The sequence below is a fragment of the Numida meleagris genome, chromosome 6, assembly GCF_002078875.1.
Source record: "Numida meleagris isolate 19003 breed g44 Domestic line chromosome 6, NumMel1.0, whole genome shotgun sequence".
NCBI lineage: Eukaryota > Metazoa > Chordata > Aves > Galliformes > Numididae > Numida > Numida meleagris.
The window spans coordinates 56,087,568-56,113,035 of record NC_034414.1 but is presented as its reverse complement, the minus strand read 5'-3'; the positions used below and the strand labels follow the sequence as shown (position 1 = coordinate 56,113,035).

Below are 25,468 nucleotides of genomic sequence, written 5' to 3'. Positions count from 1 at the left end.
GGACAGGGTACCAAAAGGAGAAATACTTTTTAGCTTGGTTTCGAAGAGACAAGGCTTAGGCAGTCATGCAGCGTGGCTGTCATTTCAGTGGCTTGGGAATGATCAAATTTCAACCAAATTTGAAAAAAAAAAATTAGAAGTCTCAAAGGTAATCAAGCATTTACAAATTTTCTAGAATTATGGCTTAGCATAAATTAGCTTGCCTCACAGGTTCTACTGTTCATTAAGTCACTTCTAATTCAGATTTCACTTACTTTAAATATTAGGCAGCTAGAAAAGTTGTATTTCAATGCTTAGTTTTTTGCCAAAGTATATTTATTTCATGAAAAACATAGATATTGATAACGATTCCATGTTTATTTTATATATGTGTATGTGTACATATGTATTACATGCATACTAGACCATTCATCTACCAGCCCAAGATGTAGTCTTTTTATTACATTAAGCACCATAGCTTTATTATCCCGTCCCCACTCCTAAGCTAGAAGCATTAAGTGTCTTTTCTCTCCACACTTAGGGACAGTGATCATCGCAAAAGTTTTCCTTGGCCACAGTGCTCCAGTTTGTCCAATGAATCCCATCTGTCAAGTCAATTACCCAGAAGCTAATTCAGTATTCAGGCCATGGAAATGCCTAGAAAGGGATGCCTCTATTTCAGATAATGGTATGTATTTGTTGGTATTTGTTGGCATAAATTTAAGGCTAAAGTAACATTTGTAGTCTAAACTTGCCTTTCACTTTGGGTGGTATCAAGAGGTTTCATTCCTTGGAACAGTCTGCTTAGCTGAAGTACGTGTTTTCAAAGACAATAGCAAGTAAGAAGATCTCTCTTTGAATAAATATTTGTGCCAGTTTAGTCCACAGAGTGGAATTGAGCTGTGCCACACTGGTTTTAGCCAATAATCCATGCTAAAAGTAGCTTGCTTTTGAGAAATACAGTGTCATGAGTAACGAGATTAAATCTGTATTGTATGGTGTGCATCGTCTCAGTGATCAATTCTACTTTACCCTTCTTTTTGCAAGAGAATGCAGAGTGGAAATTGAGTAATAATTATACCTCTTCTCTTTGGTATGCCCTCCAAACATTCAGATGCTTAAAGGGATCAGCATCTGTTTCTTTATAAAGGAACTGGGATTGTTTCTTATTTTTTAGAATGGAAGAAAAAGAAAGATAATTTGGATGGTGATCGCACCATAATGTGATGAATTGGTTCTGGACAGTGTAGCAACAGAAGCAGTGCAGGAGAGTAGTCTGTGATCTCCAGATCTAAGTTAGTCTTCCACAGGCAGTGACCTTCATGCTGGAATTTGACCCATACTCGCTCTGCATGGATGGTTAGATAGCCAATTTAAATTCTTTTATGAGTCTGCGTGGCAAAGAAAGTCTAATAGCAGAAAGGAATAAATCTGAAGTACCTTCGTGGAAGGAGATAACTTTGATTTATTAACATTCTGAAATAAATGCTTAAGAACAATGTATTTTCTCAATTTCCTCCGCTTTAGAAATGCGGGCTTCTTTGGAACAGAGAAATCGTGACTGCAGTGGGCGGCAGTGTGAGTGGTTTGTGTTTGACCATGAACTGGTCCTGCCAGAATACATCGCCGAGTTTGAGTACGTTACACTGGTACGTACTTTGTCTTTGCTAGCGTGAAATTAGAGGTCAAGTTTTAAATTTCACATATCAAAATGAAAAAAAGAAAATTGGTGAAATGAAAGCCTGCTCGGCTCACAGGACCTGCCAAGCTCAGGTTTAAGTCTGGTTCTCTTCTGTGCATTCTATCGGATCCAGATAAAACTTACTTGGAAGACAGTGAGACACTTTCTACTCATAGGGAGGGACAGAGGAAGCTTTTATTTTGTAGCTGTAAAAGGCATAGCAAAGAAAGCACTTTTAACTAAGTTTTGATGGGTAAAACAAAATGTAGTTGAAAAATAAATCCTATCTCAGTGAACAGTTCCTTTTTCTGAGGTACTATGCAAGGTACAACCAGTAGTATTGACTTTGCAAAATAGGGTTCAAGGGTTCTTTAGTAAGCAAATGACTTTTTTAGTTGTTTGGTTTAAATTGCAAGTTGTAAAGTTTTGAAAGAAAAAAAAGGAGACGTATTTCATTCTCCTGGTATCCTAAAGAGTTTTCCTTTTAGTAAGAATTGCTTCTGTTCACTTTCACATTTAACCCATATGATGCTGTTCTTTCACTCCTCTAGCTTCATAACTTGCTGCTGAGGTAGGGGTCATATCAGACTCTGAGCTACTCTGTGTGTCTGGTAGAAACAAAAGAGTATGAACAAGAGTTTATGAGGAAATTCAGCTCTGGGTACAGGAAGGAATAGAGCAGAACTCACTGATGTGTCAGGTCTGCCTGGTCCCATGGTCCAGCTGCAGGCTGCTCTATCGTGACTCTGACTTTCAGCACATAGTTGTGCCTCCTTTGACTCTAGCCAGAGATACATACATCATGTATATATACATATATATATACATATACATCATGTAGTGCCTTGGTTATGAGGCAACTATAACTAATTGGTAGGAGATCTGTGCTAAAAAAAGATGATTTCCTAACTTGATTGCTGAGTTCCCTAATCAATCTTCTCTGGTTTGATGCTGAATGTTAGATTTATTATTTAAGTAAAAAGTAGACAGTTTACAAATCTTAGTAGCCTTTTATATGCATATATATATATAGGTCAAAGACAAGTCTCTGTTTTCAACATGCAATATAATTATGGAAGAGAGAAAGAGAAGCACAGAAGTATTTATTCTGTCTCATGACTTGCAACGTGATGATGAAGTTCTGAACATGGAACCAACAGTAGAAGTGAGGCCTAAGATTACTTGTTTAGATGAAGAAAAAATACTTTCAGTAGCTAAGACCAATATCTACCGTCAGCTACAGGTGAGGTATTGCTGTCACATTTTCAGTAGAATAAATGTATTATGTAATTGTTACTTTGTTGTTCACGTTGTCCAGAGGCCTAAACCAAAGACAGGGAGTTAAAAATCAATGTTTCCATTTGAGCTCAGTTCTGATGTTGCTTAGGTTTACTTGATATCAGTAGAACTTGTGCTCCTCTGCCTATCAGTTTCATGCAATGTGAACAACTGTTGCTTCCTATTTAATGAAGAACAATGCTAAATATCTGATACTTCCAATTATGAAATATTTTCCAAACTGTCCCATTTTTAACTCCAGCTTGTGAACTGATGTTATTTTTTTTAATATCTGCTGGTTATATTCCCAATCCCCTTTTTATGACTTTTAAAATACACCTTTTCTTTTCTAAAACGTGTTTAGAGATGATGTTAAGAAAAAGGAGAATAGCAGTTCTGGTTTTGTGCAACCAAAACCCCAACTTTACAGTGACCTGTTTGTAATACCAGTAACTGTCCTCTTACTTTGTCTTTTCCTAAGGGTCTACATTTTGTGTCTGCTTGGCCTCACTCTTCCCATTCTGTTCTTTAAGAATTGAGGAGTAAGTGAAAAATGACTCATCATAGCCTTTCGTTGTCTTTCACTATTACACGTCAGTTTGCATTCAGCTTTTACAGTCTTTTTATGATTTATCAGTAGGATAGTATTTATATTTGCCCTCCATTAGCCTAAGCTTTATATTTTTAAGGCAGCTATGGAGTATTACAGAATTTGACTGCACGTCTGATAAAATCATAATTTCTGATGTACTTCTGGCCTAGGTCTTGAATCTGCATGGAAACCGCCTGAACAAGCTGCAGAATATCTCTAGATTTAAAACACTTCGAAAGCTTATCATCAGCTTTAATGAATTTCCTTCCTTAAATGATATTTATGACTTGGTGAGAAATTAAGGTTTTTTTTACTGTTTTTTTAAGAAGAAACATTTACTAGCGTTAATATTCTTGCACTGTGGGGTGGGCTCACGGGACAGGATTGAGCCAGGAAGTGAACATCCCAACAGAATGGGGGCTAAACTAGCATCACAAATGCTGCGGTACTATTAGCAGCCAGCACTTTTCTCCAGTTTGAATCATGGTATTACAGCAGTATCATTTTATCACACATCTGTCCTTCATAGTGGTCATTTCATTTTAATAAGTAGTAACATCAAATGCAGTACCTGAATTTTCCCCCTGGCTTTGCCACCAGACTGCTTGATGATTTGTGTCATGTCGCTTTTCTCCTTCTTCATTCCTAATATGTCAAGTGAAATAATTGTAAAAACTATCGAAGTAAAGGAGAACAGTAGGAGCTAAAAGCTAAATGGTCTTGGAGCAAGGTGGTAAGGAAGGTATTCATTTTCAGCCTTAGAATGCCATGCAGTGCATGGCTGCTTTTGTAGTCTTTTGACTGGAATAACTAAATACAGCTAAGTCCCAGCCAGGACCTCTGGGCTTTCCCATCTTGCCAGTGTGGAGCCAGGGATCCAGTTCCCAGATTGCCTTCGGGCCACATAGGAGGCTCCTAATATGAACACCAGATGCACTCTCCCTCTTTCAAAAACTTCCTGGCTGTCATGCAGACACAACCTGCCAAAGTGCTCTGCCGGGTAATGGCTCCTCTGTAGTCCTGACAGGAACGTGGCTGGGACATACTAGACTTCCCTCAGCAGAGACAGTATAGAGCAAGGGAAGTCCTGGACACTGGATCTAATTAAGTCTGTTTAAAGACTAAATGTATCTGTTTACTTTAACCATAATTAATTTTTGCAATATTTTTGGCCACACAACTATCTTCAAACCTGTACTATTTTGCAGCCCAACCTGGAGTATTTTGATGCAAGCCATAACCATGTGATCACTCTTGAGGGCATTAGAGGTTTGAGCAAACTGCAATTCTTCGACCTGAGCTGGAATCAGCTGAAAAAGTCCAAGGAAGTTATAAACATCTTATGTAAACACACTCCCAGTTTACAAAGCCTGGACATCACACACAACCCATGGTATAAGGTAGGTATCAGTGCTTGGAGTTCCCAGGAAAGCATTCTAACCAGGTCCACAGTTTTATCATAAAGGCTTAAAATTTGGGCCTGCACCTTATTGATTCCAAGGTCCTTGTGGTGTAAGAAGCCTTTGATCATTTTACGGCATTTTGTTCTCACAAAGCCTTCACTTTTTTTCCGTGGTCACATCCTGAACAAGTGGCAGTAAGTTAGCTGTGTGGCATTTTTATTCAGGGACATCTCTGTTCCAATCTTTTTCACTTCCCATAGGATTTAAATGTATTGGTGGTCTGCGCCATCAAAAATCAAGCCATGGCTTTACTTTTGCTGGCTCAGCTGCCCTGAGTAAGGGAAGGGAGCAGAGATAGTTCCTAGCATTGGATATGATTACATACAGTTACTCTCTCTGTCACTGTGTGCATCTCAGCAGCAGCACAGCTGTGCTGGCTGGAGCTTTGCAGAGAAAGCCAGTACTCAGCCCTTTGACTGACCCTTGTACACTGACATTACCCAACCAGCTTCTGAAACAAATGTTTCTCTCTCTTTATTTCTTCTGAATCAATACATTTTAACATTATTTAAAGGGCTTAGTCAGAATCAACACAGTTAAACCTTACAAAATTGAGGCACTGAATGACACTTAGTCTTTTTTTTAATGATTGTTTAAATACTAAGTTTAATATTTTGTAGTTTAAATTCAGGCAAACAGAATACTGTCTGAGTAGAATATCTCTCTTAAATACTTTGAATAGCAAACCAACAGGAAACAGAGCTCCATTCAGGCACCCACTGATCCCTTGAAGCTTCACTGATGCTTTTCAATACATGTTAAAATATAAAAAGAAATAAGAGCTACTGGTTCTAGTCTGTGTTTCTTTGTTGTGATTAATGAAGCTTTTATCAGATTAAACTTTTAATTTTGCTAATTTTTTTGCCATCAATTTTGTGTCAACATGGTGAATCTTGTGTATTACACAAACCTTCTTCAACATCCAACCACAACGTTTAGTTAGTTCAGTTCAGAGCAAAGCAGAAAATCCTTATTACCTTTCAGAGGATGCATTCTACCAGCTAGCTCATAAAAGATTGCATTTGGGTTATTTATCTGCCAGAATATATTGATATAACATCCACAAACAAAGACATTGTTATTCGTCAAGTGAGAAGTGTGTATTTCATGTGTTGTGTTTTAAACCAGTGGGCAGTCTTACATACTCCCTATTTGTGGGATACATTTGGTTGATGTCTTGAGGCTTCAGTGACACTTCTAAATCCTTTAAACATCACTCACATGTCCTCAGAAGCTTTCTTTGGCTTTGTAATATTTCTAGCTTATACACGGAACTCCTAAAACATAAAATAAATACTGATACAGCTCATATATTAGTGAGTGTTGTAAGATTAGTAACATTCTGAGTAAGCCATGTGACCCCAGACCATGTTATTACCATCAGTGTCACCTAAAATCAGGATAATCAAAATTGGCCCAAAGTTAACTGGTGTTGTGTGTTTCTGGCAAACTACATTAGCAGGGATGACACGGTGGCTCTGTTGAAGATCACTGCAGAGCTCAAGCTCTCGACATCCATGAGCTGACAGTAAAATAAGCAGAAAAGAAATGGAAGTCTCTTCCTGGTGTGTACTGGTATTTAAAGAAAAAAAAAAAAAGGACAGAAAAAAGTAACAGTTTTCTCTCTCCTCAAGCCCACCTCCTTGCGGCTCAGTGTCATTGGTCGATTGAAGACCCTCACTAACCTAGATGGAGTCCCAGTTACTGATGAAGAAGCTGCAGAAGCAGTACGCTATATTGCAGGATCAAAGATAACCCAGGTATGATATTCTGTTTTGGTATAACTTACAGTGAGTGCTATGGAAAAGGAAAGCCATGTGAATAGTTCTACACCTATGTTTGACGTTGTTGTTGATGATGTTTTAAAGAACACTTGGTTTTCCATTGTGTTTTTGTTGTTGTTGTTGTTTTTTTCTGAGGACGGCTGTTCTGTCCTTGCTTCTAGCAGTAGATCTGAAAGCACTTAATAAACACATACCTTACAAAGATCTCTGTTGCTACCAAAAAATTTGTTTTGTCACGGCGTTGGAAACAGTCACCTCCAATTCCTGCTGAATTCAGAATGCAAGGAAGTTACAATGTTTGCCAAATAGAAACAGTGGAGAGGAAAATAAGTGGCCAAATGCACTATATGTTTCTTTTAAATATCTCTTGCTTTAAGATCTTTTCAACTGGTAAATTTTCAGAGTATTTAACAACAAGTATGAAGCAAATCTTCCCAACCCCTGAGCACAACAGCTCTGGACTGTATCCCAAAGCACTCCTGAATCTTAGGCTGAGCTGAAGTTAACACACACCATGGGCTGTCTAGGCTGGAACTCAATATCGTGCTGACACAACATTTACATGATCAGAGCACAGTCACAATGCAACTGTCTGCTCACAGTGAAAGCTAAGGAAGATCCTCCTGCAAAGAAATGGACAGATATCTTCCCAGAAAACAGTCTGTAAAGTTAATACAGAAGGTTTTAACAAGGTCTACCTTCTCTGCTATAAAGAATATAAGTACTGAAAACTCTTTAAAATTTTGATATCTGTAAGATCTATAGGAGTCTTCCAAACCATTAGAGTTGTTAGATCTATGATTTATTACACCCACTGACCTGTTCCTTTCAAGAACTGAAAATTGTTATGCCCTTTACCGTATGCCGTGAACTGTATACATTATATTTTATTCACACTTAATAAAATATTTTCTTCTTTTTCCTCTAGGCATCACTGTTGGAATATTCTAGGACTGATGAAGAAAAACCCCCCATTCTCAGTGTATTTTCTTGTGCTACAGTTCTGTCTCAAATCAGCAAGAACAGGGTGGATTTACAGATACATCATAATAACTGGTATTCAGTGGTAAGGCTGATAGTGTTTAATGTACTTATCTCAACACTTAGAGTAATCTATGTAAATGCTTTCATTTGTTATTAGTTTAAACATTTTATGCTGTTTGATTAAAATATATATTACAGAAAACTTGCAAGTCTAACAAGTACTTATCTTGTTTCTGATTATAGCCGCCTCCAGATACCTCACAGGAGGTTCCAGATATCCTGAAGAGGACATTTCAGTCACAGTTTTTGCAGCGCAATTTTCTTTTTAGCATTAATAGATTTTTAAGACCAAGGAGTGGCTTTATGCAAAAAGCAGGCAAAAAAGCATTATCTGGTAATTTCTATATCCAGTTCATTATGATCTCTCCAAGCTACAGCGAGTCTTATGTAAAGCCATTCAGATTAGGGTTAATTTCACCTAACATTGGTTGTCTGCAGCATAGATAACCGTGTTTGAACTAGTAAGCCTAGGTTCCTTCTACAGGCAGAGCAGAAACAAAAACAGCTGTGGGACATGAGTCCTCTAAGTGTTTAGAAGAGTACTGTAGTTTGAAGTGAATTGCCCTCTAGCAGAAAGTCTAAGGAGCTATCACAGATGGAGATGTCTCTCTCGCTGATATCAGTGTGCTGATAGGAAATTTATTCTCGGTGGTTGTTTAAAGATTTCAGGTAACAATGAATCTGTTACTTGAAACAGGTCTCTCCTATCTCTATCATGTCTACCCCGTTTCTGAAAAAAATTGTCTACTAGCACCGAGTCTTGTTTTGTTGTAAAGGACTAGAACCAGGTGTTCTAAAGAACCAGAAATCTTTTCCTTATTTAGCCCAGATCATCCCACTTTCTACTTTTTGAGATCCATCCTCTAACCACTGTTGGTCTGTTTAACAAGAGATACATTTACAATGGAACTGAGACTGTTTAGTTACACCCAGTGCCCAGCCAGATCTGAGCACTCAGAGTCCCTGAGGTCATTCAGAAAAGGTCTCTCCTGGATTCTCTAGTGTCTAGCACTGTAGCAGAGCCAAGACTGTAGCCTTTTCTTGACTGGAATCATTAATTTATGTCTCTTATTCGGCTGTTCATGAGTTTATAGGAATTTGCTATCTTTCAATGTACTGCTTGTCTGACAGATTGGGCCAAAAGTCACTGCTAGGTTTGAAAGCCAGTGGTAAGGCTAATGGCTGGATGTACACACTAGGCTGTTTTCCTTAGGAAAGGGAGCTAACAGAAAGCCACAAGAGTCAGTGGGGAAAGATCCAAGGTCATCCTAACCTGTTGTGACCCATCAGTTGAAATCATGTTAATCTACTCAGTATGAAAGGTTAAAAGCTCCTCTGTCAGTTCAATTTGGTAATACAATGTAGAATAGCTAGAGGAAAGCACATCTCTGTTGATGAGCATAGAATTTCATTCTATGTGCATTAGGGAATTCACGGTTACGGAAACTGCCGGGAACGTTAATGCGTTAGCATATGTCATATATCTTTTGTGACATCAGAGAGAAAGGATCGAAAGAGGGTAAAGCACATATTTTGGAAAAGAAAATAATATAGCCCAAAATGTTCTTTAGTCGTCAACAAAGTTACTAATGACTCTGAATGTTGCAGGTTTTATTTACAATACTGGATATTTTCGGTCCCTACAATATTATCTGATTTTTTTTTGATTGGGACTCTACGATCTTGTTTCTCCATTGCACAATGATTTACTAACATACTGAAGTGTCATCAGAAAGTAGGGGAGTCACAGTCATGCAGACAGGTTATGGATAGCCCTGATAGTCCTGTCTACAGCAAGCTTGATGCCATGTGCTTGAAGTCAGCCGCCGTTTCAGGAAGTCCTGTGACAACCTAGACAGCAAAATGTCTATTTCCTACCTACATTTACTTGTTTCTATCCAAGACTACTTCAAGCAAATTAATGAAGGTATTAATTTAGGTTGTAAAGAAAAAAGAGTACTGTATGTAAAGAGCAGGAAGTACTATGAAGTTAGGATAAAAGCTGTGACTGAGGACTCGGTATCTGCTGGACTTTATAACCAGGTCTAAAGAACAGTCCCCTGGTGTTATGCTGAAATCCTGTTTCCATTAAAGGCTTGGTTTAGAACAAGTATCTGTAAAACAGACTAGCCAATACAATAATCATATATTGACAGAAAGATTTAAATCACCCAAAGCTATCTAAAGGCAAACACAGACAAGGAAAAAAAAAACTGGCTATGTTCAGATTGTCTCAATTGCAAAGATACATTTGGGAACTGGCATAATTATGTTACAGAGTCCTTGATTTTGAAGGAGAAGCTGAGGGTTTTTTTTTTTAATTGTATTACAGATTAACAGTTCTTTCCCATAATGAGGAAGTGTCACATCCTGCATCTAAAAAATTGTCATAGATATCAGTAGGAAATGTACACATTGAAACTGAGCATAGAATAAATACCTGGAATTACATTACAGATGATTGACTGGTTGGTTTCTTTTAATTCTAATGAGAAGTTTTATTACAGATCACTGTCCTAAATCTGGATGACCAACATCTCTTCAAAATTTCCAACTTGGAAAAACTGGAGCATTTAAGATGGGCATCATTTAGCAACAACAATCTCACACAAATAGAAGGACTAGAGTCTTGTCTTAACCTCGAAGAACTCACTTTAGATGAAAACTGCATTTCAACACTTGATGGTACTATATTTACCACACACAGTAGTGGTAATTCAGGCTTTTAAGCTAGGACTCAGTAGAAATGTTCATAGTGAAATATTATGGAGGGTGAGTTTTTATTTGCTAGCTACTGTGTGACTTTTTCAAACACTGAAAAACCTGATCTCTAGTTACTGAGTGTGTATTTAGCTGAACTTAAGTAAAGGGACTGAGGCAGAGCAATTACAGTATAGCAAAATAAGTTGTGGTGGTTTTTTTATTTGGCATATTTATCTACGTTTAATTGATATAATGGTCATGATATAGTTACGGTTGGACCTACTAACACAAATTGTGTCCCTTATAACTTGTTTTACCATCTGTACCAGCCACCTTTTTCTGTTACATCTAGCTTTATACTAAGTACATCTTGTTTGTTTTTCAAGGAATTTCAAAGCTCACCAAACTGACAAGACTCAGTGTCAATAATAACCATCTTACCAGCCTCAAAAGACATGTGTTTGAGAATCTGTCTCATCTTCATTACATTTCTGTTGAGAACAACAGGATCACGTCATTAGTTGGTTTAAAGAATACATACTCCCTAACAGAATTATACATGAGTAATAACTGTGTTTCTACGAGCCACGAGATGTATCATTTAAAGGTAAATATGAATTTACTGTTTCAGAGGTTAATTTGGTTTTTAATACATTAGAAATACAGTATGTTGCTGCTTGGAACTGAGGAAGCTACACTTCAGAGCATAATGCGAGGTTCTGCTTTTGGGTGCTGCATTCATCTAGCTTTACAGTTAGACCTAAAGCGATAAGAACCCCATAGTAACTTCTTTATGAGTACATTTACTTTGGAGAAGGAGGTACTAAACCCTCTAGTTAGATTGGGCTCGCACTTTCTGCAGTTAAATATCACATATACTGCCTAGCCTCAAGGCTTACAAACCATGGAATAATTTTGCATGTCAGACAACAAACAACCACACATGCAGCAGTTCCAATTCTTTTCCAGTTCATATGTATGACAAACTTTGTTGGCTGGCTTCAGACACTAAGTAGTGGGAGCCTGAGACCCTGATTCTTTTTTACGTTAAGACTCTCTTAAAACTTTGTGAGAAGGCAAAGGCTTTTTTAGGGAATGTTAGTATAGTTTTCACTTAATTTAAGAGCTCTATTTGTAGATTAGGTGATGCAAAGTGCTTTTAATCTAAATGAAAATATCTGGACTCAATTAAGTGATCAATTAGTTTTGACTCTTGCAGATGACACCTGAAGAGATGGCTGAAAACGGAGTAGCCTGAAAGCACCTATACATGGTTATTTAAAAGTAGTACTAATAAAAGATTTGTTTTGCTCTTCTCAGGGTTTAACTAATCTGATGATTCTGGACATGAGTGGAAATAGAATAGTCTGGAAACAAGATAACTACCGGCTCTTTGTGTTATTCCATCTTCCCTCTCTCCAAGCTTTAGATGGCATATCTGTAGTAAGTCATGCTGTACGCAGATTATTACTAGAATTTTTGTTAAAATTGTTCTTTTATAAATCAAGTTCCAGATGACTGGACGTAATAATATCTCATGTGTCATCTTTTCATGTACTCAGTAATACCCAATTGTTTGTTTCTGTTTCTTTTTAGTCATTTTGAGACAGGCTTTTTTCTTTCTTTTGTAAGAGTATCTGCCATTATAGTGTCCTAGCACATTGCTTGAGTTCTAGGGATGTGGAGCATCAGCATGATCAGCTCCAACTATGAAACCAGTGTATTTTATTTAAAATTATTTATTATGAACCAGCTGAGAGAGCACAGACTAGTCTGTTGCCTAAGAAAAATAGTCACATTTTTAAGACAAAATAACACCTTTAAAGTTACTTCAATTGTAAATATTTTTGTGTTTCTTGCTTAAATTGTTATCATAGTTTTAGATCTGAATTAATATATCAGACATCACTTGAAATGCATTTAACAGGAACCTGCAGAAGGAGAATGTGCAAAAGATTTGTTTGGAGGCAAACTCACTTCTGACATGATTGCAGATAGGCTGGGACATTCAGACTTCACAGAAATGCAAGAATTAAATTGGACAAACTCTAACATAAGGTGCGTTGATTTTCAGAAATGCATTGTTTGTTAACAGTAGCCTCTAATATTCCCTTTAGAATGTGAACATCGGAAATTAGAACTTGTATTTACCAAATGTGCCAACTGATAATTCCCTTCTGTCAGCCTCAGGCTAAGTGCAACACTCCATCTGAGCAATGGCAGCTCCAGCACTGCTGGAAAGCAAAGCAAAGAGCCTTAGAGGAGTGGAGCTGGTATTCCAGTAATGAGCTGTGCAGGCAAGATGAGCAGACTGTTGCAAGCCCGTGCTTTTGGTGTCAGAATCAAGTCAATTGTTTACTACTAGGAAAAGAAAAGTGTGGATTTGTTTGAGGTTTTCATTAGACTGCTTATTTCATAGGAGCATGTTACCTTTCTTACCAAAAAGCCAGCATGTTAGGGATCTGCTCATGCTATGTACATCATTTATATCTTATTTTCTGATGTTATGTGCACTCTAAACCCATAATTATATTCTTAATTCAGAGCTGTAGAGCTGGTGCCAGCAGATGAGTTTAGAAATGTCAACAACGTGAATTTACAGAACAACAATCTCACGTCTTTCAGTGGATTAATCTTCCTTCCTAATGTCAAGGTGAGTTCATGACAGTCTTTTCTATTTTTAGAAATAATAATAAACTAATTTCCTTAGACTGAAAATACATCTTTAATCTCATTCAGTATGCTGTTTGCTGTTTTGTAACAACAGTATTCAACTGGCAAAAAGCTGTGACCACTGTTTCAATTTTACAAAATTGTTTCACTAAACTGATCCTAAAAAATCAGTGAATTGCACCAGACATTTTTAAGTACTCTAGACTGACCAATTATGTTTCTAAAAAATCAAATTTCTAAGTCAGAAAAATGTAATTGGCAGGTTTGCATGCCTTAGCAGTGGAGCATTCATTTGATTAACTGTGTTTCCTTTGTAAGGTATTATGTCTGAATTACAATCACATTGAATCAATACTGCCTGGACAAAAGTCTGCAAATGAGATAACAAATAGGCAGCAACTGCACCGGAAGGTGGTCTCTAGTGGGTACGGACAAGAAGAATATACCAAAGGAAGAAGGTACCAGAAGCTTTTAAAATATGATGGTGACTCATTTTTAATCCACTGAGGAAGGAAGAGGAGTCTTCCGCCAGTAGCTCAGTGCTCCTTGCTGTTCTGTTTTGGGTGTTTTGTTGTGTTGTTGTTGTGGGTTTTGTTTTGTTTTTTTATTCATTTTGCACACTTATGGCATGTTTGGCATCATCTAGTTGGCTTTTCTTTCCTAATTCTTTGGATACAAGTTGTCAGGCCAGTTCTTCATCAAAATAACAATACTAGTGTCTTGTCACCTGTACTTTGGATCCTGTCACACAGACAGCTAGGCACACGTTGACATTTATTCACCTTTCTACAAAGGATTTTGTTTTGAATAAGGGAACCTTCTAACTTTCTCTGGCTGCTGGTTTGATCTGGAACAGTATGGACATGTACATCTGATCAGATTGATCATTGACATTCTGTGCTGCATTCTTCAGGTAAACTTGTACATTATACTACAAAATTTTATCAATGTGAGGAATATGCTGAGATAGTATTTCAGTTTCTCGAGCCTGGTTTGTGAAAATACAGCTGCCTTGTGCTGTGTATTATTCTGGTAGCCATCACAAACACTTATTAGAATCAATTTGTTCAGCCAGTTCAGGATAAAATACCTTTTATGACCATAAAGAAATCTTTTGTATACTCAGCCAAAATTCAGACAACGCTCTCAGACATAGGGTTTGGATTTTGTGTGGTCCTGTGTGAAGCCAGGAGTTGGACTCGATGGTCCTTGTGGGACCCTTCTGCGATTCTCTGATTTATCCTGCCATTAAACCTCTTTTCCTTCTCTTATTTCATAAGTGAGAATATTTCATTCATCTTTCAAAGGAGACGGTCATTCCTCTTTCTTCTTCCTTTTGCCAGCTACACTAGGTTGGCCTGTGTTCTAAAGAGCATTGTCAGATCACCTTTCAGTTTGCATTTCTCATCTGTACACAGGACTAAGACCTCTGAAATCTGTCAGGATTCATTTACTTTCTTCTGCATGTAAGAAAACACCCAAAGTCAAATTCAGTTCTATCATATCAGAAAAGACTTCCAAAGTAACCATGCAGAGTTCCCTCTACACATTGGTCAAATTTTATGAACTTAACAGTAGCAGTGCATCAGAGAATCCTGCAAAACCTAGCTGTTATCTGCATACTTCTCAAGAGCTCACCAGACTCTTCTTGCCTTTGTTCTTTGCATATGCTCAGCATCTGGGGTGTGGGAAAACACGAATTTGATTCAGACTTTCTGTGGAAAAGGAACACTGGCAGAAGTACACATGGATATGGGGTGTTTGGGCTTCCATCATAATGTGACAAATTTATGTGCTCATTTTTCTCTTGTGAGAGATGAGCATTTTTCGCACAAACTGGAGACTCAGAAAGGGCTTGCAATAATTACAGAATCACAGAATCATAGTGGGTGGAAGGGACTTCTGGAGATCATCCAGTCCAACCCCCTGCTAAAGCAGGTTCCCTACAGTAGGTTGCAGAGGAAAGTGTCCAGGCAGGCTTAGAATGTCCCTAGAGAAGGAGACTCCACAGCATCTGTTGGCAGCCTGTGCCAGTTCTCTGTTCTCATTCATGTTCATATGGAACTTCTTTGTGTTCCAGTTTGTGCCCATTGTCCTGTCACATGGCACTGCTAAAAGGAGCCTGGCCCCATCCATTTCACTCCCCGTACTTTAGACATTTATAAGCACTGGTAAGATCCCCTCTCCTCTTCTCCAGGCTGAACAGTATGTTTTGTATTTGTTTTATTTCCGTGGTCTTGATCCCCCAACTAGTACTTATTTCATTTCTCATTAGATTTTTTTTGTGTTCAGGTGTAATTTTTGTGAAACCTGTTCATTCTAGTTGCAGTCATTCATACATGCTTTTCCTCATTGTTTTGAGTGGGAAAATCTGACATTCCTTTTTTCCAAGGAAAACCATGAAGTTATACTCTTGTTTACTTTATTGGTTTAGAGATGCAGGGTTTGGAGAAAATCTGCCTCCGATAATGCAGAGTTTGGAAGTTCTTCATCTCGGCCATAATGGCATTACTGACATGGCTCACCTACAGCTTGGAAGGCTAAAAAACCTGAAGTTTCTATTTTTGCAGGGTAGGTAGTGATAATTTTTTTTTACATTAATTCAAGTGTTTTACAGTTCTTCCCTTATGTCCAGTCTTACCTGTGTCTTGAATTTGTGGTGATCTCCTCTGGTCTTGGCCCAATGAGAACGGTGCCCCAGCTTTAATTCTTACCAAGGCTCTATGATCCCTCAGTTATCGAGCAGCGAAATTTCATGCATTTACTCTTGGTTTATTAGGAAATTTTATCAGCCAAATTGAAGGACTTGAAGATCTCCAGCTTCTGCAGGAGTTGGTGCTGGACCATAACCGCATTAAAAGAATTTCACAAGGCTCTCTTGCTGGACAGAGTGGTCTTCAGAGTCTTCATCTAGAGAAAAACCACATACGAGAACTGAACGGTTTAAAACCCTTGGTAAAATTACAGAAACTCTTTCTTCAGTTCAACAGAATTCAGGTACAGTATGCTTTTGTTAACGCTGGAGATTCGATGGCTAAATGTTGTGGACTTCATTCAGACAAAAATCCCATTTTCTTCGATGGACTTTCCTCAGTAAAATTACCTGTATTTTCCCCCAAGTATATACAGCAGCTGCAAGATTTCTGAGAACTCCTGACGTACAATTTTTTAACTTTTTAATTTTTTGTTAATTTTCGGACAGGAATTATCCGAACTAGAAAAACTTCAAGTTATTCCGTGTCTCAAGGTGCTCTCACTGCATGGAAATCCAGTGAGTATGATGGTTATCACTGTTACATAAAGCAGATATGTATTTCACCTTAAACACTGAGTACCTACCCTTTCTAATTATGGAAACTAATTTTTTTTCTGTAATCAGATTATTCTACTATTGTTTTAAATTTGAAAACTTTACAGAGAACAGGATGGTTGTATTGCCTCACTTGTTCCTGTCAGTGCTGTAGTGTGATCAGAAGACGCTCATTCTTCAGCATACCCTTCTTCATTGTGCTACAAGATAAATTTAAAATGCATGTGTTTGCATGAGTACATTGCAGAGATGATCTGTCCTTTCAATATTCCAAAGCAGGTCAGATCTGTGAAGAAAGGTCATAGAATGTTGAAGGATCACTGAAAATTTAGATTTGTTTTTAAAATGGCCCAGTAGCAATCTTTTCTGTTGTCTTGCACAGCACTCCTTGAAAAAGTCCTGGCAGGAAGTTTGAGGTTTCCTGTTTTCCACACACGCTCCTGTTCTTCAATGTAGAACTGTTGGTTTGCTTTTTTTTCCTCCCTGGAAGCAAACCATTAGAACACAGAAAAGAAAACTCTAGCCTTTCTGATTTTATGAATACTGAGCTATGGGACAGAAGACAGATAGCATCGTCACATAGTAGAAAGGCTTAATATCCAAAGTACATCTCAGTGGGGCCAAATGTATGAAGAAAGTCTGTAGGATCTCAGCTTTATGTATTGAGGTAACTTAGCACTGATGAGCTTTAAAATAGCATCAAACAGAAATGGAAACAAAAATACATTTTTCTTTGTTAGTTTGAGAACAAATGTGACTTTTTTCAGTTCTTCAACTTCAGTTGATGATATGGCTCATAGTTCTTGTTTTTGAAAATAGGCTCTTGAAGATTAGACTGAAAGCCCAAGTTCTAAATGCTTAAGTATTTTTACCATAAATCTGCACTTTATGGTCTGAAGCAACAGCTTGAAACACATGGAAGAGAGAAGGTGAGGGTATACACTGGAGAATAACACACATAATGCAGTCATGGATTATATTTTCAGTGGCCAACTTTCAAAGGGTTATACATAATATTATAATCTCCTTATATATAACACTCTTTAGAGTGGTAAATTAACTGGCTTCTGCAATGGGTGATGAAAAGGTAGGAGCATGTCAAGCAAACTGAATGTCACCCAGTAATTGCCAGAAGAGTCATATTGTTCTGAGGAAAAAAGCCAAAATTTCACTTGGGAAACTGCTGTTCCAGAGTCTACTTTTTAGAATTTCAGGTCTAGACTTCCCCCTAAAGGAGACTGAGATGGTGGTCTCAGCTCTCTTCTATATGATGTGGCATTAAGGAGAAGTACATCACAGGATACAGTAAGTATCAGCATCTACCACTTTGGTCCTTGCTTCAGATGGTATATAATCTTTTCTTTCCAATAACCTTTTTTTATTAAAATTGAAAAATATTGCTAGCACAATATGTGTCTCCACCACAGTCTGCATCTCAATGCCTGTTCTTCTGTAAAGCTGCTTCCTAGTACTAACTTCTTTACAGGGACCACGGTGCATTTGAATTCTTGTATGTTCTGAAGGCTATGGCAAGCTGATGTTGTCTTGCCTAACATCATGGCAAAGGTACAAACATTCCCCAAGGGTGCAATTTTGTCAGTACAGTCATTCATGTTCGCTTAAAGTTGAAAACTGTTGTTCAAAGATGTATAGTCATTTACATCCAGTTTGGATTCTGTTTCTAGGAGAGTAGTATTGGTATGAGGTTTAGTTCAGACACTCAGTAATGTTGCTGAGGTACTATCAGATTGTCTTATTGGATGAGGACCCCATTTCTGAGTTAAATTATCTTTTCTTTATACAGGTTTATCTCAAGAAGAACTACCGCTCATTGCTTATCATTCAGCTGCCAGCGCTACAAGTGTTAGATGGAGTTGCAGTAAATGCAGAAGAAAGGGTAAAAGCTGAGTACCAGCACTTAGCAAATGTATAGTACATGTTACTTAAACTCTCAGGACAACATTCACATCACTTATTCTCCTGCAGAACTTGCCCTAAAATTGCCACTGACTATGAAACCAAAAGAAGGCTTCACAGCAGTTGGGCATCTGCTGCGACCATTGTCTGTCACAGTGACCAATGTTATTACTCATTATTTTCTTGTGCTCACCCATCTGTCAGTCTGTCTGCATTCATTGGGTGTGCTTCATCTCCTTTTACAATACAAACTCACTGGAACAGAGACTTTTAGTAGGATTCACTATTAGGTTCCCTAAGTATAATAACAACAATAACAACAGCAAAGAGTCAGAGAGGAGGCTTGCTCAACACGTGTCTCCTACAAACAGAAGGTTCATTGTCTCTGTGGTTCTCTTTATCACTATGACTCTGCTCACTGAAAGAGTTTGTTGTCACCACAACTGATCTGTGTTTTCTATATCACAGCATGAAATTTCTCTAGAGATTTGTTGGAGGAACAGCACTCTTTCCCCGCAGCTCAAAAGACCGCAGTATTCATTTTAACCATCCTTTTCCATAGAAGGATCAACCAAGAGTAATGATGAGATCTTGAACCTGTTCCCACTCCCAAGGCAGTTCTCTCCATGTATCCATTTCATACTTATGTATCACAAAAACTATTCTTTAACACATTTGAAACACAACTTATAAGGATGCTGAGAAGCTTCAGCAAGATCAGAATTACTCTTGTCACTTTGGCCAGCTTTTCCTCAAAACTCTTTGCACAGTTCTTTATAGAGAAGAAGCACTGCCAGTAGGCACCTACACCACAAAATTATTCCACTCCAAATATCTTCTTCAGTTTTTTAGTGCCATAATACTCTCATCACACTCAATCAAGTCCATCCACACCAATCCTTTATTTAATTCTTGTCAGGAATTGGCATAAATACGTAATTGTATAAATAGACCCTTTTAGCATGATAATGGTTTAGAGGTACTAGTGGAGTAAAAGCTATTACTTGATTCTGATATTATTCACATCTTCACTATTTTGCCTTAATGTTGGTAGGTCACTGCCAAAACCAGGAAGGTTAAAATCCCTGTACACAATTCTGTCTCAAAACTTAATCTGTCAAAAGTGTGTTATCACAGATCTTTGAATGCTTACATTTACATCTTTGCTTCGAGTCTCAGGACCTTTGTAACTTCTTGTCCTAGAGAAACACATTTTTCCACTTAATGCCACGATGCTTATATACAAGAGTTCAAAGCACTTTTGGATTGAGCAATTTCATGTGTAAATGTTTGATTTCAAAACTGACCTGTACTTCTATTCAATGGATATCACTTAAATAAAAACATGGCAGAATGAGCAAAGCAAGAGAAAGCAGTAGAAGCAATGTAAAGACTATCTTTAGAGAAATCTCTGTTTTATGTTTAGGTTCAGTGAAGATGTTATATCTCATTAGCTGCAACAGAACTGAGCCATTTTCTCATTAGGTCATTCAAGTGGAACAACACAAAAGATTTTTCATGTTTGTCAGTTGCATTTTAGTTGTGCTTTTTAAAGTGCTTGTTAGAAAGCAAGAATTGAAACCGTATGGTGTTGTTTAAGCTTAGAAAGTGCTTTTGATCTTAAGCTTCAAAAGAGATTTTCCCAGCAGAAACACTAGCACTTTGTTTAGTGCTATTTTAGGTAGACACCAGAACACTCTGTACATAATATTATTTTCTCTTTTCAAGCTATTGATTAAATCTCCTTTTAAAATTGAACATTTTGCTGCTGAATTACAGATGATTTGCAGAAGGCAATCAATTGCTGCTGTCATTCTAGTGTATGCAGTCCCATCAAAATTAACACATTGGCGTAGACTGGCATACAACTTTAACTCAGTTGCTATGAGAATTGGTGACCACAAAGTGAGGCTTTGTGAACTACTAAATATTTATAAATACCATAGTGAACCTTCCAAAGGTAATTTTTTATCGGTTGCCCATGCCCTCTAATTGGTTTGAATTTGAACATGCATTATTTTCCATCTTAGTAAAAACAGTTTCAGGCTTGATAGGTTTGTTATTCAAGCTCTTACGATTTTGTTTCAAGCATTTTGGTTTCATTGCTACTGATGCTCTTTAATGTATACAGCTGGCATAGCTCCTGTGTTTACCTGGAAGCTTTTCTAGAAAGTGCAATACCGAAATCTTAATCTCACAACAGTAAATTGCAGAACTAATCCGACAGTGCTTTATTCACAAAAAGTTGATTGTTATGGTTTATACTTCAAAGCAACAGCCAAAAAAAAAAAAAAACCTCTACCATAAAGACCAAAATCATTAATCATTTAATCTCTTTTCTTTTTCTTACGGAGGATTTCCCAGTTGCAAACTCCACAAAGGACTCTGGATTTCCTGCACTGCCAGACAATTTTACAAGACGCACTCCTCTCAAGATATCAACAGTGGATCTCAATGAAAGCATTAATCATTTATTTGATCTTACATTTGCTCATAAAGTTGAAGAGCCTCTACTGGATAAGTCAAATAAAAGTAAGTATAAGCAAATAGGACTACTTGTTTCCCTTTCCTGAACACTTAACATCTCCCTCTTACTATATATTATATGGCCCATATAGAGCAGTTTTAGCACGGATACTGTTATCTTTGCTGAGAGTCTTGCAAATTTGTCTAAGTTTCTGCAATCTGAAAGTTTCTAATAACCTTCCCAAAACTGGGAAAACTTGTGTTTTCTGGAATAATACATCTTTGCCAGGTATTCTTCTCATTAGCATGGATCTTCAGATTCAGCCTGAATCATTGTCAGAAGAACTAGCCTTCCAGTGCTTTCAAAAGCTTTGATGTTATTGTTTTTAATTTTTTAACCAATTTCAGTCTATAAATGAGTTTTAACTATGCTAGGAAATGATGTAACATCATTGATCTGGTTGGGAAAGTTAAGAAGAGAAGAATGAGTGCAATTCTTGGTGATTGATATCTGAAGTGAGGCTATGCAGGGAGAATATCCATGTGTATTTGTGTTACAGGTACGCCTAGGAAGCCAGAAATTACATCACATAGTCTTCGAAGCAGCCATGTAGAAAGAGCTCTTAGGCAAGCCAAAGGAGCAGCAACTAATCTTAGAAACAATTTGGTGCCTCACAGTGCTACTTCTCAAACCAGCCAACTGCATACGAACAACAGAGAAAATGCGGGCAGGTGAAAACTCTTACCAACTCTAAACACAGCTTTCTTAAGAGGGGGTTAGGGCCAAAGTACCTCTCTTCCTCCTTCATTTGACTGATGTGCAAGAAAACAATACTTTTTTCTCCAAATGCTGCCAAGTTTTCTTTCTCTGATTCCAGATCCACCAAAACTGTGTTTTATCTCTTTCTTCTGATAAAACGTGCAATGCATCTGTGAAAACATCCTAGGAAACAATTTAAAATTTTGCAGTTAAAACAATGAATATTAAATGGAGCCAGCTGTTTGATAAAAATAAGGTTGTATCTACCAAATCCCCGTTTAATCTTGTTCTGTCATCAGCTCAAAACTTCATTTTGTTTTGTATTTCTGTTGCCCGGATTCCAGTTTTGTTTAGTAATCGAGAATATTAAGTATGGGAGCAGAAGTGCAAGAGTGAAGCTGTTACTGTGGTTAATTATGTCTATTCATTGGCATGTAAACAGCAGTATCTTTCTATTACTTGATGCCAACAGCCGAAATGAGACAGGTATGTTACACCAGCATTTCTTAGTGTATCAAACATTTATCCACTATAGGAAAGTGGACAGCTCTGGCACTAAGACATTTCTAACTTGATTAATGTTTGCTGCCTCAGGAGATCCCATCAAAGTCAGCTGTGTAAATGAGTGAGGTGACTCTGTGTAGTCAGTAGTGAGCTGTTCGGTTTTTTTGCAAGATTAGTCTCAAATTAGTGTTTTTCTTACATATACTTAATACATTTTTATACTAGAAACTATGATACAAGCCCTGTTTTTTCTTGCTAGAAAAAAAAATCATTGGGCTATATTTTGCCATCAAGAAGGAGAGAGCTAGTTAAGGGCTTGTTCCCAGAGGTGTTTCTCACACAATCATCTTCAGTTGGTTTTTGGATAGGCACAGATACAACAGGAGCAGTTTCCAAAGGAAAATGTACTTCCGGTGACCGATATGACCAAACCTCTAGAGGGAAACACTTTAAATAAACTTGATTTAATCAGGTAGTGCTGTGCTGACTCAGATGTTACAGACGAGAAAGCAGGTCAGAGGAAATGATATTATTCATGATGGCTGTTCTATACAATGCAAAATTCCCCCAGCCTAGTTTGAAGCTGGCCTCTCCGTATAACCGCGTCCTACATTAAATGTGTACTACCGAGGATCCTTCTGCAGGAGCTTCTCTTTACACTTCTCAGATAGGGCAGATGAAATGCCACAGCAAATACCCTCTCTTGATCACTGCGTTTCCATTTCTTCACATGCCACACGTTCTTTGATCCATTCCTATTTCCCTCAGCATGTTATAACATTGCAGAACTATGCATAGAATCTGGGCGGTTCCAATTTAATCTTTTCTTCTTATGAAATCCAGCATACTAAAAGAAGAAGAGGACAGCAAAGGCACCCAGACATAACAAATGTTTGCCTCTGATTAAGCAACACCAGTCATGTCATCTCAGATTAGATGAAATGCTGTTTTAGAACAGGTCAGGCCTTTTTCCACCTTTTTCACCTTTCCCCTCGTGGCATCAATTCAGGCAGAGTTAAAGCTATTCGGGTATCATAACACAACTCTTTTTACCTTGCTGTGGTTAGATTTCCTTGAAATATTATCTTCCCTGAATTTCTTAACTTTATAATGCATAGTTTGAGGATATCTGTAGCTTCTCTTAGCATTTCACCTATAAAAGTTACTGACATTTCCTTCATTTCTATTTTAATTTTATTTTTTTAATATTGATAAATCTTACATACAACCTTATATTAAAAATTGAACGGGAATGTTGTCATGCAATACTTTTCATTAGTTCTGTTATACAAGATCTATCTTCAGTCAGTATTTATTTATTTTTCTGACATCAGGGAAGATTCACTGATACATCAAAGCAGGAGGACTACAGTAATTATTTAAGCTATATTTATAGTCGCTTTGCTTCACCTGAAAAAGTGCAAAGATATGAACTCACACTTCTCTTCCTTAGTCTGTAGTCAAATAGTTTGTTAGTACAATAATGCGAGTTCAACTTTGACTGTATATCCATGCAGGGAGGAAGGTCCTCATTTCCACCATTAAAAAAAAAAAAGTGTTAAGGTTCCTTCAGCTCTTTTTTACAGTGTTCTTTCAAATTCAGCCCCATGCTCCATCAATATGCAAGGTACCTTGCAGACAGGAGATCTTTTAGGACAGTTAATGCTCCCGTTGGAATGCCATGCTAGTGAGCCACTGCACCGCGGAATTGCTTCATGAGCATTCGCAGCAGGAGGCCACAGGGCAAGCGGCTGGTGGACCACAGGAAGGCAGGTACCCTTTGGAATAAGCTGAATATTTATCCTAGGTTTGTGTTAATCATAACACTTATTATGATTGCTATTAATAACTTAAGCTTACTTCCATCTAATTTGTTCAAATGTGGTCTATGTACAGCATGTATTTATACTGAAAGTTTAAAGCACATGTATCTTTCCTTTGTTGTGGTCAGGAAGAACCCACAGAAGGCGGCAAAAAAAAGTTTTCTTTCACCTCATTTTAGTTCAAAAACGAACAAATACCTTTCCTTGAATTTTCTCATTCTCTTAGAGAGCTGGTTGCAAATGTTCAGGGAAAGCAGGTATGAAAGAAGGAGCCTGAATCCCTGCTTAATGTGCAAAACAACTTTGTTTTACCATTGCAGTTTCCACTATAGTTCCCTGCTTACAGCAGAACATCTGCCTTGTTTGCCTTTCTGAACAGTAAAATCTCCCAGGCTTCTTTCTGTTCACGTTTAAATATTGTAGTTTTACATTTCAATAGAAGACAAATTCCACCAAGGAGAGATTATCAAAAAAGATCATTTGCACACAAATGAAAACACCTGTGTTTTAAGACTATTGCTTTTTATCCTTTAATGGCACAAAACAGTAGGGGGTCATTCCATCAGCTATTTGTTGATGAGAGTGGTTATAAGATAATACACTCTTATCTCATAGGTTCTTTCAGGCCTCTTCTGGGATGCAGGCTCCCTAGTATTTGGTCAGTACTGCTTTTACATCATCACATCCCGAACGGGGTTAAAAGCTGCCTCCGCATCCAAAGAAATCAACAAGCTTTAAACATACTTGTGAAGGGAGGTACTGAAGTACATGACAGAATCGTGGATCTGTGTTTAGAGGTAGATCTCCGAGTTACTTCAGCCAAGTTCTGGTTATGTGTAATAAAGCTGTTCCCATGGGAGTGCATGACAGGACTGAGTGTCGTGTTTATATACAAAATATGCAATTTAAAAAAAAAAAAAAAACCTCCATGGTTTTGAATTGCTTCTTTTTTTTTTTAAAAAAAAAAAGGAAATTAATCAAAAGCCTCTCCCAGCGAAACTGACTATGAAAGTCAGTAGTAGTGATGAAAAAGTGAGAAATTAGAGGAAATCTTTTTTTCAGGGTTATTACACAGACTTGAGTGGTGCTACAGTAGTGGCATTTTGTATTTCCATTTTAATGCTGTGATTGTGAATGTATAATGAATGACATGAAATGGCAATTAAGTAATGAAATCATTTCATTCAGTGAAGCAAACAATTAAACACATGTAGAATATCTGGATCCTGTTGGGACTCAGAGATCCCTTTGTCTTGCTCTGTTATAACTCATCCCAGTATCAATCAGGATTCAGTTTTCTGGATCCAGTTGCCAAGAAGACTGAATTGAACAGTATTTCTTCAGGTTTGCACTGCAATAATGAAGCGTAGTCTGTCCTCTCCATCTTTACTATGCAGTAGTGCTGCCTTCCAAGAGCTTCATCATCCTAATTAGTGCTCTGTTTTCACTAAACTGGAAAAATACCATGAACTACATTATAACAAATTTTCT

At 37.6% G+C, this 25,468-nt stretch overlaps 1 protein-coding gene across 4 annotated transcripts in view; it reads left to right on the top strand.

Moving 5' to 3' along the window:
• The window catches only part of LOC110401509 (leucine-rich repeat-containing protein 9-like), a 41,291-nt gene extending 16,450 nt beyond the window's left edge, over positions 1 to 24,841 (top strand). For all 4 annotated transcript variants that reach the window (XM_021402719.1, XM_021402716.1, XM_021402717.1 and 1 more), the window contains 19 exons: positions 521 to 667; positions 1,507 to 1,628; positions 2,694 to 2,903; positions 3,701 to 3,820; positions 4,739 to 4,930; positions 6,628 to 6,753; positions 7,706 to 7,843; positions 10,329 to 10,506; positions 10,911 to 11,131; positions 11,845 to 11,967; positions 12,452 to 12,582; positions 13,069 to 13,177; positions 13,516 to 13,655; positions 15,632 to 15,768; positions 15,977 to 16,194; positions 16,400 to 16,468; positions 18,312 to 18,404; positions 20,779 to 20,956; positions 21,451 to 24,841. In XM_021402719.1, the coding sequence (XP_021258394.1) occupies positions 521 to 667; positions 1,507 to 1,628; positions 2,694 to 2,903; positions 3,701 to 3,820; positions 4,739 to 4,930; positions 6,628 to 6,753; positions 7,706 to 7,843; positions 10,329 to 10,506; positions 10,911 to 11,131; positions 11,845 to 11,967; positions 12,452 to 12,582; positions 13,069 to 13,177; positions 13,516 to 13,655; positions 15,632 to 15,768; positions 15,977 to 16,194; positions 16,400 to 16,468; positions 18,312 to 18,404; positions 20,779 to 20,956; positions 21,451 to 21,626 (2,828 nt within the window). In that variant the 3' untranslated portion in view covers positions 21,627 to 24,841. The remainder of the gene's footprint in view (positions 1 to 520; positions 668 to 1,506; positions 1,629 to 2,693; positions 2,904 to 3,700; positions 3,821 to 4,738; positions 4,931 to 6,627; positions 6,754 to 7,705; positions 7,844 to 10,328; positions 10,507 to 10,910; positions 11,132 to 11,844; positions 11,968 to 12,451; positions 12,583 to 13,068; positions 13,178 to 13,515; positions 13,656 to 15,631; positions 15,769 to 15,976; positions 16,195 to 16,399; positions 16,469 to 18,311; positions 18,405 to 20,778; positions 20,957 to 21,450) is intronic.